Consider the following 18,731-nt stretch of genomic DNA (forward strand, 5'->3'; position numbering starts at 1 on the left):
AAGGAACAGACAGATATKGAAATTTACTGACCGGTTTAGGTCCCACATCATAAAGTCCCTGAAGGAGTTGTTATTGCTGCAAAGGTAAAAGAATTGAAGTCCAACATTAAAGACCCTGGCCAAAGACCTTCCCATTTTTTTATCTCTCTTCCTCCTTCCATCTGTGGGATTAGAGGGGTATAGTCTTCCGTGGAAATTAGTATTAACTAAAATAAGAACCAGACATTATTTCACTCAGTTAAATACTTGCACTAGCACGCAAATATTTCATTATGTTTGAGCTTCCTGGGAATAATCAAAATCCTTTTTATTCTCTGATAAGGGGCAAAAAAAAAAAGGAAAAAAAAAATCAAAGTGTTACAGAAAGCCGTTTGCCACTCAGGGGTGAAAATTATTTATTTTCATGATAGTGCCATTGGCACTGAACACTAGAATTGGTTTGTGTTCCACAAAAGTCATTACTAATGCTGAGTTTGCATGTGTCTGAACGGTGTTCATCATTTCCCTGGGGTCCAACATTTACTCAGTCTGTGTGTCTCAGCCATTAATAATATATGTGCCCACATTTTCAGCAGTAGAGCAAAACAAGGGAACCTATCTTCAGATTTTTCACCCTTTATTAGAAATCCACATGAGTGCCTCTGTAGCTACAGTCTCCTTTCCGTTTGTGCATTAGTGTTGTTGTCCTCTCAAACTGTCTGAGCACTCTCCGTAGAATTAAATCTGACTCGTTGATTCTTCTTGTCTAAAATAGGTTTCTCAGATGTACATTTGGATACTTCCACTATTCACGTGCTATCTCCTGTGTTTCCAATCCTAAACACAATGTATTCACTTCTTTGGAATTCCAGACTTGCTCACTGGCACACACACACTGCCGCTTTCAACTCTTTCCTCTATACTGTTTCTTTGAAAATGGATCATTGATTCATTTCAATTCTATGTGGAGAACCTTGCACCTCAAACTTCTGTAGTATAGTTACACCGACAGTCTTCTCCCTTCTAAATTATCAATTGCTTTAGTACTAACTATTTCTAGAAATTTATTTCCTTACCATCTCTCTTCCTTTCTGGCTATTTTGAGTCTGTTCTTGTTTTTTTTATCCTTGCTAGCACCCATTCAGACAAGTGCATATCCATTAGTGTGTTCCCCTGTCAATAACACCTGCACTGACACTTCAGGGAGTCAGAAAGAAGTTTTCTCAGACAAAAATGACATTCAAGGCACCCATTTCGCACTGAGATTTACAATCACTTGCCACAGTTAGTGCCAGGTTGAAATCTGCCTTTAAATTCTTCATTTTACCATGTGTCTTTTTTGGAGTATTTACTGTCATTTGCCTCCCTTCTGCTAAAAGTGAGAAYCATTTCCACACAGAAGTGATCGTCCAAGTCTATGAATCATTTTTCTGCCCAAAAGTAGTTGTTCAGTGTGCTCTGACAGAAATGTCACTGGCATTTATTTACAGCCTGCTTTGGTGCAGTCACAGTGTAAGAATGAAGCTCTAGACATCAAAATCCTAGTCCATGAGGTAGTCTGGGCCCTCTTTTATAGTAGTCCTGCGGTTTTATGCTCTCATGGTATTCTGGCAACCTGTGGAATTTTTTTAAATTCTTGACAGTGAAATAATGGCTGTATTTTCCGAGGAGAGTCTATTCCAGACCTTACTGCTCCTAAGATAGCACAGTCATGGGAGCACATACAAACCAACAGGGTAAGATTGAGCAGATAAATCTGTAGGAAATTGTTCCAATATTTATTTTGTTTTCTTTCCTCTTACCTGCAGTCCAAAGCATGATTTGTTTGTTGGTGTTAAAGTCTTATTTGTTTTTCTTTTATCCCTTCACAAACATGGGTCAGCGTTATATCTCCCACTTAAATCATTTCACGGCAGACAAATTTAATTTAATAAGTTGATTCATTTCTTGAAAACCCCATTTAATCCTTGCTCTTTTGCCGCCACTCTCRCCAGCCGTAGTTGATTCAAATGTAGGAGGTGAAGCTGAGTGCTGCGTGTGAAGCTGGAGCAGGGATCCACGAGATGAGGAGCAGTGGAGCTCRCTTGAGCCAGGCAGGCTGTCCTGCAGCTCAGAAACTTCCCTGATATGATTTGGCCTGATATTGTTTCAGATTCGTAGCTCTCGGCCTGCTGACCAACAGCCACCTCTAGGTCTCTTCCAGCTTTGCTCCTTCCTCTTCCAGCTTTGCTCCTTCCATGCCTGCCCTCAGCTTTCTATAGTCAGGCTGTCAGTGTCAAACTGCTGCTGCAGGCTTTTATAAAAACAGGAAAAGTTTACGGGGTACTTTGAGTTCTGTGAAGTTTTGGGTTGATCTCATGATAAACAAAAACGTGATTTTTAATTAATCTAACCAGTGCTGACCATCAGCCACCTCTAGCTTCTGTGAAGTTTTGGGTTGATCTCATGATAAACAAAAAYGTGATTTTTAATTAATCTAACCTGCTGACCAACAGCCACCTCCAAGTCTCTTCCAGCTTTGCTCCTTCCTGAATTATTTCTCACATGCAATGCCGCCCACCCAACCTGCCTTTCCTCAGCCACAGCAGCATGCATCTTTCCAAGATGAGTTTCTTCCTCCCCCTCTCCTCTGTSTGCCCCCACATTCCCGTGCCGTGTCTCTGTTCTGTTCCCGCAATCCCCCTGCTGCGGTCGATGTGCAGAGCCAGCGGTTGGCAGCTGGCCGGTGACAAGCGCCGTGCCGCCTCCCCCGCTGTAACCCGTGTGTTTTCTCTGCCAGTTCCGCTGCTCTCCGCGCTTCTCTCGTGTGACAGCAGGCTGGGGCACTCATCTCTGCCCAGAGCGCGCTTTGCTGGCTGGGGGCGCCTCTCTCCAAAGGAGAGAGCCTAAAGGCAACCGTGCTGCTGGAATAGGTGCCTCTGGTAAGTGCCGAAAGCCGAGTGGGACCAGCCCCGCGGAGCTGAAGTACACAGCATTTTTAGAGCATTTTGCTGTTACACTGTGAGATTACGGTGAAGACTTTATCTGTGCCACTTTTAAAACGTGATGAGTCTGTCTGCTCTTCCCCTACAGGCATATGCTTTCCTCTCCCTTTAGAAGTTTTCATTAGTGGAAAATTTGTTTATGGCTAYTGTATTTCAATGTGGCTTAATAGTCTTCTCCGTCCAAAAAAAAATTGTCAGCATGATTTAGTAACATGACGGTAACTACTTTAACACATTTTGCTGAATTCCCTATGGTGCTGAGGCACCCTCTCAGGGGTGTTCTTTAACCCCTGAATGCTGGGTGTAGCCCATGTTCCGCCAGCTGCGGATGTGCAGCCCCCGCTGTGTGACAGACTCAGCTCTGCCATCCTGTCACCGCTCTGGGTAACAAAGGTGGCACAGTGATGCTCTGCACAAGGCCAAAGCTGCCCGAAGGTTTAGGATCTTTCCTTGGCAGGCCTGCAAAATTAGCTGGCTTGCATGGCAGCTGGGGAACTCCGKGTGTTTCCCAGATCCTTGACAAAGGGGTTAAGTGAGAGCGAGGGAGAGGAAGTGCTTGTGCCTACTCTCTCACTGSCTGTGCTTTTCTTCAGCAGAGGGAGTGAGATTTGAATTTTGAGAACCTACATAGATTACTTTTGCCAGAATTATTTTCTCAGGCTATGTGATTGTTAACAGGCATTTCCTTTTTTGTTCAGTGTTCAGAGTGTACCAAAGCCTTGCTATCACAKAACCTACTTTGGGAAAATCAGTGTACCTAACTCTAAATCAGCCCCCATGGAGAAAAACTTCTTGTATCTTGATTGAAGTAATTAGTGGTTTGGCTCCCAGTAACTTAAAGGTGGGCCGGAACAAGTGCCTTTATTTCCAGAAATTCTATTATTTGAGTGAGAATCAAGGGAAATCTCCTTGTCCTCTTCCAGCAAATACGTGGGGGCACAGATTAGATTCCAATTGTTCCTGACCTACACAAATGTATTGCCAAACAGAATTTGGCTGAGAATACATTTCTGGAAAAGACTAATTTCTCTCTTTCCAGTTTASCTAACAATCAGCATTACTCTGGCAAGATGGGCACTAGTTTGCCACTGCACAGTGGGAGAAATTCTGAGTGTTGAGGAGGTACTTCATTGGAGTAGAAAGATGCTAGCAAAACTGAGCAGCTAATTGTGCTTTGTGGAGTTTATTGTGCCTTCAAATAGTCATGTGTTACTGCCAATAAAAATAATGGGAATTAAGTGCATACACTGATGAAAGAATATACATGAATAGTTTATATTTCAGTCTATTGAAAAAACAGATCTCTAATTTTTCTCATTGACTGAAAATAGGACCTATAACGATAAGGGTTTTTTTTATATTAATACTGTGAGCACATCTGTGAATTTTATTATCAAGCAAATGACCATAGAGAATGACAGCTTTTACATTTTAGTAACTGGCAATATTCTACTTTGTTTTTTGCCTTAAAGATAGAATAAAATTGTAATTAACAATGTTTAACTGACCTAGACATCACTGTAAAATGTCTGCTGTTCAATAAAAATGTGATACACTTGCTGGTGTATAAAAGCAGGGCTTTTTAAGGCCCTGAAATCCTATTTTAAGAAATTTTGTGAGTATGCCTTTCTTAGAAAGTATTTTAAAAAATGTAACAGTTAAGGTTGCATGCAGGATGAAAAATTTCACTCTTCCACTCTTCCAGAGGGAATGATGCTATTGTTTAATTGTTTCAAAGTCCAAGAGSATTAGCTCTAATTGATAAGATGATAACCATGGCACCTTTTCCAGGTCATTACAGGGTAGTTTAAGGCATTTATTACATGTTTACATTATTATCCTAAGTGAACTTAACTTTTCCCCCTCTGTCTTCACTTGCGAAGTGTACTGACATCATTAAATGAAGAAGTAGAGCACTTTCTACTTTGTAAAATATGCATGAAACTGTGTTGATAGTTGTGTTATAATGAATCTGAACTACATTTCATTACTCTTCAGAAGAAAATAAACCAACATGATTTCACCATATCACGGTGTTGGTAGAGCTTGATCTTTATTTGTTTACAATATTTTAAACAGGAATAAGTGGATAATATCAAAATGTGCTGTTGCAATTCTGGGAAAGGTGGGGGTCAGAGTCTTTGTTAGTATATGTTGCAGTGTAATGGAAAAGCTGGATTCATTGCAGCCACACAGTAAAACACTTTGTTCTTCATTTAGGATTATTGCTTTCAATTAAGAGAAAGAAAAATARTACAGCTTTCCTTTTTGGTTCTAGTAAACTGCAGTACCCTTTCCATCTCTTTGGCTCATTTTGTTCAAGATGAGAAAAATGTGGGAGAAACTGTTAAAATAGATCATTACCAGGGAATCCTCAGCTGGTTTAAACTTGAAGATGAATAGATGGGGATAATTCTCTCATTTGCAGTTTTCCATACATTTTGTCTTTATTTTTTTGTAGTTTTATCTTACAGTATATTTCTTTTTTGGAACAGACTGTGCTTCTTTTTTCTTCCCTCCTCCTCCATGTTTCCTCTTTCAGATCACTCAATCCCTCTACTTCAAAAAACCCATGAAAATGTTTAACATCATCTCCTGATTTGTTAGAGGGACCATCCTTTCAACAGAAACTGTGGCTGAGGCAATAATTCTGTGCCAGTTTCGTTGCCTGAGATAAACAGAATGGAGTGACTCAAAGCTGAAATTGTATATTTCGTAATATGAGTTGAGTACCAAGGTCGGATGCAGCCTTTGTGCTTTGTTTTATCATTTGGAGCCACCTGCAGGCAGAGAATATAATTCTAGCAAAAAAAAAAAAAAAAAAAAAAAAAAAAAAAAAAAAAAAAAAAAAAAAAGGATCTTTTTAATTTGTTGTTTGTGAGACTGCTGTGATTGTGAACAGGAGCAAAAATAAGAACTTTTTTCATGACTCTATTTCATTTAAATATGACTTTCTCTCTGCCCCTCTAGGCATGGACCCAATATCTGTGTCACTAGAAGACACTACTGGAAAAGAGGCTGTGATCTGTGAGAGTAAAGTCTGTTCACACAGGTAAGAGAGAGCAGAGAGGCATTGAAGCTGAAAATCTCTGTAGTGGCACTCAGGATGTGAACAGATGTGCACACAGACAGAATTCCTTGAAATAATGGTAGAAAGCAATGAATGACTTAGGGGACCAGGAGAGTGGTGCTGTTTAAATAAGTGTGATGGCATCCCCAGAGTGACTGATAGAAAACCTTAAAAAATTTAGAAAATAAAAAAGGGGAGGAAGGGCAGTACAATAAACTGACTTAGCACTCACTTGAAGGAGATCCTTTTTTTCATTTACTCCAAGCATAAGAAAAGGAAAAGGTGTCCCCAGTTACACCCAAAYGCCAGCTGGGGGTCTCAGCAGGACTTGAATTCAGTTCCTGCACTTAATAKTAATGATGCTGGCAACTTTGCCCATTTCATACTGCTGGATTTAAAATTGCTAGAACCTTCTAAAGTTGAAAACAGCYTTCCATATTTACAACCCTTTTTAATTTTTTTTGACCACCCATGTGGTCATGGTTCAGTGTCCCCTTCACAACCTTGGGATGACTGCAGGTGTGTAAGTTAAATAGCATTAATTCTAACCAAGAGACATACCACTTCAGTGAATATAACATTATGAATAAACTTATTTCCTATCTGTGAACTTGAATGTTTATCCATCATATTTTTATAAGAACTTCCCCTAGTCTCATTAAATTTTCTGAGTGGCAGTGTATCAAGTGGCTTCCTAAAGTACATTTGCATTATCTACTATGTTTTCTTTCAATGAGTCTCTTGGTAAGTTCAACTAAAAGAGCCATTTAAAGATTTATGTCTTCCTTTAACCAAGGTATACTAATTCTTTGTAACCCTCTACATTTGCTTCTCTGAGTAACACATAAACAAACCAGCTGAAGACCTGGCAATTTCCCTATGGAGCCATGAAGAAAATTATCTTCTCCTTCTTTTCTGCTAGCTATTCAGATGATAAAGAGGATCTTTTCCTCAGAAGTGTATTTTCCTCAGGTAGTGGAATTCACCCAAGAGTCATTTGTTTTAACCATCTGTCCCACTTCCCTYAGTGTTGACTCATCCCTAGCCTCCCCACGGTAAGCCCGTCTATTACAGGCTATAAAATAGCCTGGGTTATCTTTCTCTCTGTGTGCATAAAATTTGTTGCCATACTATTTATTGTAGCTTCTCTTTCATGTAACTGACTGTGTCATTTTTATTGTATCAGGTTGGAAGTTTTCATGGAAAACTTCTTAGAGTTCTGAGAAGAAAGGAAAGGACAGAATGARTAAGAAAGGGGATATGAAGACAAATTGCAGAGTGGACTATGGCTTGCAAATAAACAGGACAGGAAGTAAGGCAGGATGAGGGGACAACACTGATGAGGCTCTAAAACTGCCCAGAGTTACAATGTTTGATGCTGGTTTCCAGTGTTTCACCAGAGAAGCCTCCAGGGCTGAAAATAATGAGAAAAGCAGTGCTTTGCAGTAGGACAGGAGGTGATTTTTGGTCTGGGTTCTTCTCTGCAAAGTGTCTAAGGTGAGCAGTGGGACAAAAAGTCTTTGTTAAAAAGTTTTTAGTCAAAAGAAACCCCTAGTGAAGGCACTTTCTATTTATTAATTCCATCCTCTGACATTATTATTTCATCCAGTGCTGTTGCTTACCCTGAATTTAGACTGAGATACCTGCGAAAAGTACATGATGTAGAATCTGCAAGCAATCATGTGAGGAAGTTTAATTTTCCAGCAGCCACGCAGGTTTAATGAGCCCAAATTTCCCTTCCAAAGCAATTCATCAGCGTTAGCCTTCATCTCAGCAGGGATTGTCCATCAGCAGGTGCCACTCACATCTGAGGGACATGGCTCTCTGGTGCAATARCTAACAGTGGGCAGATGAAACCAGAAGCTAATGTTGATAAGGTTATTGATGTTGTAGAAGACCCTAAATGCTCAAGGTTGCTGCTCTACTGCAATAGGTAGGGACACAGCCTGCTCTTTGGCAGGCTGCAATATCAAAGGGATCAGGGGAAGCGTARCAGTTGGTAGAAGGCAAAGGTGTAGTTAAGAACAAGGTGAACTGAGCCCGTTGTGTGAGTTGAATCTCTCGGGATCAATATTCAGACTTCTCCTGTCCTTGTTTCTTGTTCTGTAAATTACCCTGCTGCAGGGAGCGGTTGTAGCGCGCTGAAGCTAAATGACATAATAGAAAGATGAGTKGGGAACTCAAGGCAAACAGCAAGTGAAATCAGAGAGAAATAGGCTCTCCTTTATAAATTGCCTGACATGTGCCAAATGAAATGTAATGCTGACAGATGTAAAGTTATACTCCACAAAAATAAACACAARCAGAAAACAAGTAGAATTGAGCTACAACGAAATGACTTTGACTARGACCTTGAAGAGATGATGGCACTTGCTCAGAAAATGGTCTGACAATAGGGGAAAACAATTTGAAAACACAGAAGTCTTGGAATACAAAACATACACAGTGACATTTGATGAAATATCAAGAACAGTGTGAGTCTCTAACTCAGCCTTTGTGACTCAAAACAGTAAGTATATAAAAATATACTGATTTATACACTATTAATCTCCAACAGGCTGCTAGAGGCAATTGGCTCAGAAGAGATTTTAAACACCCCTAGTAYGTCTGTGAAGGTGGAAAAAAATATTGGAGGAATTTGTTTCCCCAGTACTGTTACCATGAAGATTCATGTGTTCTCATTAGCAGCCTTCTCCCTAACACAGCGACTGGGAAGGGCACAGTTCAGACTGCGAAATCTCATGTGGACACTGTCCTTTTGGCCTCTTTCTTGACAGTGCCTGCATCTCATACCAGAACACCATTTCAGTTCTAGGGCATCACTAGCTAGATGCATCTGAGCTTGACATCTGGCCAGCCTCAGAGAGGGGAGAGGGATGCAGAGCTGCATCATAATTCAAAATTCACARCAAGCGCTGAAGAGATACCTGATCCTTGCAGGATTATAAAATCTCCTTGATTTCACTTGTTCTGGCTTTCTACCTGTGTGATTCAGTTGAACCCTACAGAGCATTTTGTAAAGCTGAGSCACTTCCTCTTAATCCTTGGGCTTAGCACCTTTTGCTGTGAATAGCTGTTGTTTCACAAAACAGATGGTTTCCATGCAGATCAACTCCTTTGGCTGGATAGGACAACAAGGTGAGCACAGGAACACAGCTGTTTTCCTTRCTACAAGAATCCTCCCTAGATCAGCATAAGAATTCACATTCCCCTTACGTGCTTGTGCAATTTTAAAGTTAGGTATCAGTCAAATCTCCTTTTGTGGTCAATAGAGAGTTAATATTCCCACAGTGAGAGTTATCCCATCCTGAAGTCTAAGATGGATGRGAGCTACTTATTTCTTTCCATTTTCTGTGAGAGAAACCCAGACAACTGATTTAAACTAGGTGCCTGCATTTTGGAAGATTGACATTAAGTTTACTCAGGGCTGAGGAATCTAATGTCCAGTGGACTGACYTGTAGACTGCTTGGATGCAGAGAGGTGATCTCAAATTCTCTGTAGGAAAGATTATATCCAGGTAAAGAAGACAATTCTGTTGCCAGCTTGCATAAATAGACATTTTATAAGTAATGGAAATCATCTTCAGAGAGATCCTTGGCCTCTGTTAGTGGAGCCATGTTTTAACATGGAATGTCTGTACTAACGTGAATTGAATTAGGGAAGTAACATCATTGTACCTGATGGGATCATGAAAATTACACACAGTGGAGCAATCTTAGATTGAACTCAGATCATCTCTTTCTGTTTTAGTGAAAAGTAGACCAGAGTGTGACTTTTTCATAATTCCATAATACTGCTGTATGGGCTGCCACTTACTGTACTTCAGAGCCAGTGTCTTWGSATTGTGATTATTTTWTCCTTTATTCCACACTAATCTTCTSTTCAAAACTAAATTAGATCTTGTGAAAGTTGATTTYAAGAGTAACAAATCTGAGGAAATGGGTAGCTGAAGTCATGCAGAGCTTCACATCACTCACCAGACAACACAGATTCTGTACTTTGTATTGAAGGAAGCAGAATAACCATCTTCACAATTTGACTTCTGTTTTGCAAATAAATGTTTGTGCAATCAAATTGCAACTCCCTTTTTTCTTGTAATAGGGTAAAAACATATGACTGTGGAGAAAGAATTGCTGGCTGGCTCTCTACRTTTCTTGGTCGTCCATGTCGCTTGATAAGACAAAGTTCAGACATAAAAAACAAGTCACATCAGAAAAATACAAAAGGTATGTTGTCATTTTTACAAATACTTGTGATTCCTCATGCAAGCATCAGGCTGATGGGCATCATACTGAGTATATAGCTACCTTGATAAAGGCTGAAAGAATCATCCAGCATTGATTTAGTGGGTACTTTTATACCCAAAGTGACTTTTTGCAGCACTTCTGATTCTAAAATTTGGTGGAAAAACACAGATACGCCAGTATGGAGGGAGTTATCATCATGACTATGATTTTGTCTGGAAACTCAAAGATCATTTGGAAAATGATCATGAAAAGTCTAAGAATCAAAGAATTTATTCAGAGACTAAATTTTATTATAAAAATAATTGAACGAGCACTGAAATTGAAAGAACATCGAAAATGCATAGATATTGTTCCTGTAAATGGTTTTAAATTTTGGTAAAATCTCAACTCAATCTCAGTTTCTAACTGCATTGCATCATTATCATTTCCAGGTTTTAAGGCATCCTTGGAATATTTCTTTAGTGTCTGGAACCAAATGAATAAAGTAATAATGAGAATGAGTAAGAAGTCAAAGGAAAGATGAGGTGACATTGCTAATTTTGATGATAATTTTAGAATGTTGGATTGATTTTTTTAGGTCTGTCATCWGCTGCAAACATCTCACTCTCTCTTGTGAATGAAGCACAATACCTCCTGATAAATGTAGCAAGCATTCTGCAGCTGAAAGRACACATTTCTGCAAGGTAAGATACTTCTGTCTCCAAATGTCTCTCAGTGATTTTGGATTCCAAAATCTTGCCATGAGATGCCAATGTAGGTGTTTTACTTGGAAATTTAGAGATAGTTACTTTTCAACATTCAACAAATGTGTAGCTACTAAACTACTATAATTACTAATTCTTCTATGATTTCTGAAAATTTGGATTAAATGCACGAGCATAATATGTCTACCAATCATCTTTAGGAAAATTTAAATGGAACTTTTTCAATTATTTGGTGGAAAGATATAATTGAGAACCAGCTTACTGCTATTTGTCTGAAGAACAATGATAAATAGGTTTTCTCAACATAAATCATCTGGCAGGTAAAAATATAAAGTCTTGCTACGCTGAACTATTTCTCTCCCRTAGGAATTATTGAGATTTAGGGTAAATATGCACAACAGAAATACTTTAAAAGTACTTTCAGAACTGGAATAATTTATATCTTGATTGAATTTGGCTTTACTTATACAAAAGTAGGAGACAGAAGGAGCAATGAAACACTGAGTCAGCCCACAGTTCAAAGATAGCAAACTCATTACCAACCAAATKTTCATATATTGACAATAGAAAATGGTTGTCTCTTAAATATAACTAGGAAAGATTCAAATTCCAGAGAAAATCTTCCCTCGATGCCACCTTTATAGCTGTGCATCCCAYAGCCCCAGCACTTGTCTCTGAACCCCCTTTTCCTGTCTCACAAAACTTCTCTCTTGCTTCTYCCTGGAGTCATCTCCTCCCAGTCACCCTGCACTGACTGCAGCATCTCTGAAACCACTGGAGCTTGCATTGTCTGAGGGTTTTCCTTCTTTAGGAGAAGACAGTTGGGCAATTTTAGAATATCATGGGAAATGTGTGCAGAAAAGGTTTGAATCAGTCCATMTCCCTGTGTTTTGACTGCTCTGTCTCAGTGACAATTCCTTCTTGTGAGGCTGGACTGGCTGGGTTACATCTCCTTGGGAGGGAATTTCTTGGAGACATCCCTTACTCAGACTGGGTTTATCCATGTTAAGACGCACTGAGGAATCTTCCAGATATTGGATTTGAGTGCAGAGATGAAGAGTAAGAAGCAGCAAGTGAGGATGAAGGAGAACAAGGAAGTTCAGTAAGACATTCAGTGCCAGATGATCCACTGATTTTACACCTAATATATTCCAGCACAACTAGGCTTGTACTCTCCCTTTCCTCAAAGGAAACTCCAGATGTGACAGGAGCTGCAATGATGACTGGAGAAATTAATTCATATATCCTCTTTCTGCACTCTTACTAAATCACAGTGTATGAACTTCCCAAATATTTAACTGTCCAATGTTCTTTCAAGAACTGYGCTTATGTATGGATCATTATTAAATATTGGAGGGGTTTTAGAAAGTATTATTAAGCTTCTTGGCATGTTGGTTTGTTTCCATTAAATAGAAACCTGCTAAGTTTTATTATAACAATTTAAATATTCAATTAAGTTTTCATAATTTCTTTTTGTACCTTCCATAAGTAAAAGCTAATCTTCCAGTTTGCACTTGGCTCTTGACAGGTGAACTAAAACAGAAGCAACAATTCAATTAAAAATTAGAATACAGCCTAGAGTTGGAGAGCTACATGTACCTGCAGATATTAGTCTCTCTGGCATTTCCAGTACAGGTTACCTCCATGAAACTCCTTATGGCCTGGCCTAATGCTCAATTGTTCTTGTTAGAAATATAACCCTGAAATATAAATATTAGTTTTCAAGTTTGCCTGTTAAATGTAGGTAATGCATTTTTCATCACAGAGTCCACTGCTGTGAATGCCCACAGCACCCAGGCTGACCTTGGCAAATTACACTGTTTTTCTAAACAGATCCTTGTTGAGATTTGCATGATGAAGGTACCTGTTACTCCATCCAACCTGTTTTGTGGGAGGAAAAATAATGGGAATTTAGTCAGATACATATTGCCAAGTAAYTACGCATTTCTGAGGGCTGGGGGAGGTGCAGGAGAGGTGAGGTATTCTGGAATTGAGCCTGAGCAGGCTGAAGGCAGCGAGACTTGGGCTAGGGGCACTGCAGCCTTTGAGTCCAGCAGCCAGGGCTGGATTAGTAGAAGCTCAAAGTAATTTTCAACTGCTGGCTTGGGACACTGCAGACCCACTTCTGGGTTACTGGGGCTTTTAATGCCCCCACCAGGGCAGGCTGGGGTGGCAGGCACTTATATTTTGCAAAACACATTTAAAATGAGAGGCTCAATACCCAAACTCCAAGAGCCCACAGCAGAGCCAGGGAGCAGAGCAGCGTAAGTGAGCTGTTCACGAGTGACTGCTGTGTTCCTCCTTGTTTGTATCACCACTGGCATAATCTGCATTTCCTATTGGCTCCCACCTCCTGCCCTCATCACAAATTGTGTCCCAGCCATGGGATTATTTGAGGAATAAGCTGTATCCTTGCAGCTTCCCATCCCACCTGCTGCCCCCAGGCTGCTGCAGCCCTTGTGAGCMCCGGGGGCTCGGTGGAGCTTGGCTGCTGTGGTTTCACTCAAAGTCTGCGCAGGCAGTTCCTCCTTATGCACCTCTGTCTGCTAGAGAAGATCATACAGACTATTTTAAATAAAACCAAGGTCTTTTTTTTCTCCTAACAGGCCTCTTCTGCCAAGATTGCTTGATGTGAAGTTTGCCCGTACTTTGATTTCACATGTTTTTTCTTGTTTTAACTAATACACATTTTAAACCGTATGTCCTCATTACCTTATTTTGGGGACAAAAACTCCTCCCTTCACTGCTTACCCAGGTTTTTCCTCTGCTGTAGCATGTCATATCCCAAAGTTGTCAGACTAAAGCTGATGGAGTATCAAAAATTCTTCATGTCCTTAATAGCTAGTGCAAAAAGAAGTGTTCTTCTCCACTAACAATGGCACTGAGAGAACCCTCTTGCAAATGTTTTTTACAGTRTCTTTTTTTTTCTTTTGGGGTACTGTTCAAGTTCTCCTTTAGAAGAAGAGTGAAGAATGACAATTCAAAGATGCAGCAAGATTTCTGATATTTGTATGCAGTCTGCTTCTCCTCCTGTCTCATATACATTCTCCACACTGACACAAATCTAAACTCTGGCAGTTCAAATGCTTGTAAAGAGGGGGAGATATCACCACACAGAGATTAATTTTTTTTTAAAACACCTATCGTTTGGTGCAATCTGCTGCCTCCCAAAGGCAAATAATAATAATATGAGGGATATATTCTCTCATAAAATTATTTTACTGGCCTTTTTCACCTTCAGCAACTGCTGTTTTTGTCCCTTTGACATTGCAGCATGTGCAGAATAAACTATTTGCGTTTGGTTCTAGAAGCTTCTATTTCTACARCATTTAACAAGTCAAATGATTACTGGCTGAAAAGATATTTTTATTTGTTACCATTAGACTTACATATTATAACAAATTGGGAATTTTCTCATATGCATGTTTTGCAATCACATGTCTACATGTTTTCATACCTACAGCTCCAWGTTACACCACTGAAGAAGCCACCTAGAGGGTTACATACTATAGTGGAAAGGTTACAAATTAGAGTTAAATACCTTGTGCCATTTCCATAGCCTTTGTAATAAAACTTGGCCCAGGTTATTCTGGAGAAGAGTTTGTTTCATCACATGAGCCACCAGACTCTTACAGCACAAACGTCTAGTGCAAAAAAAGTTAATAATTTTWTTTTTTGTTTTTCTCTGTCAACTCTGTGAGGCAGATTGAAGGAGCCATTGGAAATAGAGGAATTAATCCGACGTTTCCGTGCCAACATTGTCATCAGTGCACCAGAGTCCTTTGAAGAAGAAGAGTGGGCTGAGATTTCWATAGGTGCTCTGCAATTCCAGGTGTGAACTTTTCTCTTGTCCATGTCCCAGACTATCACAAAGCTATCTTTTTGATTCCTGTAGACAAAACAATTTTTGCAAGGCTTGGGCTAGAATACAGGCAGCACAGTTTGTGGAGGTGAAATTTATGAAGTGTGCAAAAAAAAAAATAAAAATGGGATATGTCCTGTTACAAATATACTTCAATATAATTGAGAGGTTTTGACATGCTTCTCCACATTTTAATTTCATAATTCGTAACATATCTTATCTTCATCTACCTGAACCAATTAATAATCAGGTTTTTTGAGGCAGAGCTTACAGCAAATATTTAGCCAGCACATCAGCAAAGAATATTTGTTGCTGTTAAGCACAGTAGTCCAAATATAACCTCAGATTGCTGCACATCGAGCAACTGTTTGCCAAAAGGCTGGACATGAATACAAGTGAACACTCATTGGCTGCTGCCCTCTGATGTACACATCTTATCCTAATCTCCACTCAAGGAATGTTCCTGTTTCTAGCCTGGTAGGAGGTTTTGGTATGTTCATATCATAACTAACAACATAATATCCTTGGTACTGTAAGGAAAGTGCTGAAGAGTCAGACTTTGTTTGCAAATACATTCTTTTACGAAAAACTCTTAACAAAGAACCTGTAGAAGCYACACATTAAACCTAAGGGAATGATGCACACATGTATTACATGTTCTGTTGAATTTGTCTGTTGTAGAGATATGAAATCTGTATTTGAGGATGCTTTGCTTAGGATGTGAAAGTGGCTTATTCATTGTTTTCTTGGATATTATAATTAAGGTGAGAATAACAGAAGTGCTGAGGTCAAATCTAGAAGCTGTGATAAACATCACTCCTATTTTTTTCTGGTTATCATGCTGTAAGAATTTTTTTCAGCAAGGGTGGCAAATATTASTTATCTGCTCTCTTCTTATGTGTACTTTGGTTGCTAAGCTGCAATATGAGTTACAGAAAAACACAAACAACAATATCCTTGGTGTATGATTCGTTGGGAGACTGGAGTTACACTGGGGAGCTCAGCTGAAACTCCTGGTGATAAGTTATTGTAAAATTATAAAATGAAAAGTCATTCCTGTTTCTAGTATTGATACACTTTAGGAAAACAAGGCAAAAATAGAAAGGCTTATGCACCTTGCATTGTCTTTTCCCATCTCTGCTAGGTTCTTATTCAGATACTGATGTAGTAACAGTAGAAATTATGTTAATGCTTCTTGATGCCACAAAAATCRTAGAAACTGTTGAACAAAGTAAAGCAAGAAAAAAACATTTCCTTCTCAGTSTTGTTGTTCTTTTAATAAAAAAAATAAAGCTGTGGAAAATACTTTTCTAAAAAAGCTCATGTGTAATGTTGATGATTACACCAGAGTTATACAAGCAGTTCTAGATGCATCTCAAACACCTGAAATATCACTTCAGATCAGCATATAAAATGAAGTGAATGGTTTATTTATTTGCCCTATTTGAAATTTATGRCACATTTCACAAAAGTGGAATGCATWTASTGGGATACTGTAAGACTTAATTTCTATAATGTACAGCYTTGCCAAAGTTAGGGATGGAATGTTAAGTGAAAGYGCAATATGTCWTCGTTCTCCATTTTAAAATACKAAGAAATTTGTTGCAGGGTTTKTTTTTTTTTTCTSTAAAGAYACTCMTTAGTTCAAACAACARTTAAGTTTAAGAACAATTAYRTATGATGGTAACATCATATGTAATAGATTATAGAGGATTAATTATTTCTTCTGATTATATAAACTTACATATGTAAACATTTTACATTCTGATTATCCAAAAGTGCCACGAACCTAAGAAAGATACTGTGAATTTTAGCTGTGCTAAAACAGTCCCAAGTAAATCCTCCTTACATTAAATCTTGAGGCACTGACTTAATTTTGTATTCAGTTCTTTGGGCAAGCAGCCCTGCTAACCCACAGAAGTGAAGCCATCAGGAAATACAAATATGTAAATGTCTGGTATTTCTCAGATTCTGTCTCTGAGAAAGTTTTCCCTAAAAAAAAAATAAAAAAAAATAAAAAAAAAGGGAATTAAAAATTCAGTGAGACTTTTGCAAGTACAACTGCTACATTACCAGAACAGACCTGACCTTTTACATAATGAAAGCTTAAAAAAACCACAGAAAAAGTATGCAAAAGGTATGTGTTTAAGATATTATTATGGTTAAAAGTGTGTGCTGTTCAATGTTGTACTGCTTTGATAAACAGCCATGAACTCTCTTTAACTAAAATTTCAGGTTGTGGGTCCTTGTAGCAGATGTCAAATAATCTGCATTGATCAACAGTCTGGGGAACGAAACAAAGAAATTCTGCAGTCCCTGTCTGCTGCCAGAGGTAGAAAGGTCAGTACAATACTTCAAAATAGTTGTAATGAAAGATGGAGTGACTTTATTGCATGTGCAATGARGTATCTGCTGAGAGAATAATCTCCATTAAGTTGTTGTGCTAATTGTTACCATTTGGATTTTTCTGTAAAAAGAGGATTYACTTACAACCCAGATATGACATTGCCTATTTCCAGAAAATGCTCAATACATTTGTATYCAGAAATGAACTGTTAATATGAATTATTTTTAACTGTGCTTGCTTTTATTATTTTATTTTCTTCACAATGTGTTARTTTTGGTCGTAAAAACACAAGGTGATGCACTTATGTCTATTAAGAAAAGAAATATGCAGAAAAGTCAGAAAGTGTTTGAAATTATGTAGTTGGCTTGGAAGACTAAACTTTACTCTTACCCTGGGAAACTAGTTAGCAGGAAAAACAGAGCAGATGTGAATATGATCAAAGGGGAGAGTAATTGCTTAAGAAAGTGACTGGAGAATAAGTGTGAAATGCAGGCACTCATTTGGGATCCTGCTYCCTAAGGTTGCATCGCTTCTTGGAATTGAGGGTGCGCAGATGATGGGTAGACAGTTCGGCATCCCTAAAGCTCCASAAATCTCCTCATACGTATTTATTTAGCTGAAAATCCTTATTCAGAATTCATTGCTTCCTGCTCGTTAAGCTTCTGTTGTTAGAGTGTCTCAGGCAGCGAGGGCTCGGGAGCCTCGCCAGAACCCGCCAAACACAGAGCAAAACAAATCGGCTGGAAATCATTCACCCACACAATGCACARACGAGTTACAAATACTGCGTTCTGTGTTTGGACAGAAAAAAAAAAATAATAAATTGATTCGTCTCAGTGACTCATTGAGCAAACAAAGGGCTTTCTTTTCGTTGGCTGTTCTCCTCGGTGCATCGCTCCTCCGCTCCGTCCGGGAGCCAGCGCGGTGCAGGGAGCTGGGACAGGAGCAGGCAGGGCCAGCTTCCCGCTGACCTGAGGTGACTTAGGGCTGCACATGAGCCTGTGTGACATGAGCTCCTGGCCATGGTTGGGTAGCCTGAGGACAGGGGCCCTTTCCTGTAAGTGSTGAGCCGCAGCTGGAGCATCGGGAACACTTGGGAACGCGTTTGGGCACTCTGGGCGGGGATGCTCCCTGCTGCCGCATGGGGTGTTGTGTGCAGAGGATTTTTKCTGCCCGTATGGGTGTTACTTGATTATGACTTGAAACTTCTGTAGAGAGAAAGCACTGTGTTCTCAGGGAGAGAATGGCACCAAAACCTTACTGAGATTCTCAGGACAGCCAGAGAATCTTCTGCATGTTTCCCACAGCGAAGATGAGCTCCTCTTTCATTCTGATTAACTCATCAACGCGGAGATTTTCTTGCTAGAAGCACTATCAAGTAACTCGTTCAAACAGGACGGAGGCAAAGAGAGCAATCTTTGGATGAATGAAAGCCGCCCGGTGAGGCGGGTGCTGCTGAGCCTGCGGGGGAGCGCTCCATTCTCCCCCAGCTGCGCGCCGACATTCACGCTGCAAACACACGGGAATTCCGCTTTTT

At 39.5% G+C, this 18,731-nt stretch overlaps 1 protein-coding gene across 1 annotated transcript in view; it reads left to right on the plus strand.

Moving 5' to 3' along the window:
- Positions 1-18,731, plus strand: part of MOCOS (molybdenum cofactor sulfurase) — a gene marked incomplete at its 5' end in the record, with an annotated part of 196,907 nt that overhangs the window by 170,860 nt on the left and 7,316 nt on the right. Inside the window, 5 exons of the mRNA XM_057379247.1 lie at positions 5,934-6,015; positions 10,136-10,260; positions 10,859-10,964; positions 14,691-14,817; positions 17,083-17,187. Coding sequence (XP_057235230.1) covers positions 5,934-6,015; positions 10,136-10,260; positions 10,859-10,964; positions 14,691-14,817; positions 17,083-17,187 — 545 coding nt within the window. The remainder of the gene's footprint in view (positions 1-5,933; positions 6,016-10,135; positions 10,261-10,858; positions 10,965-14,690; positions 14,818-17,082; positions 17,188-18,731) is intronic.

Source organism: Malurus melanocephalus, unplaced genomic scaffold (genome assembly GCF_030028575.1).
Source record: "Malurus melanocephalus ecotype Western Australia unplaced genomic scaffold, MMel_1.1 scaffold_395, whole genome shotgun sequence".
Classification (NCBI taxonomy): domain Eukaryota; kingdom Metazoa; phylum Chordata; class Aves; order Passeriformes; family Maluridae; genus Malurus; species Malurus melanocephalus.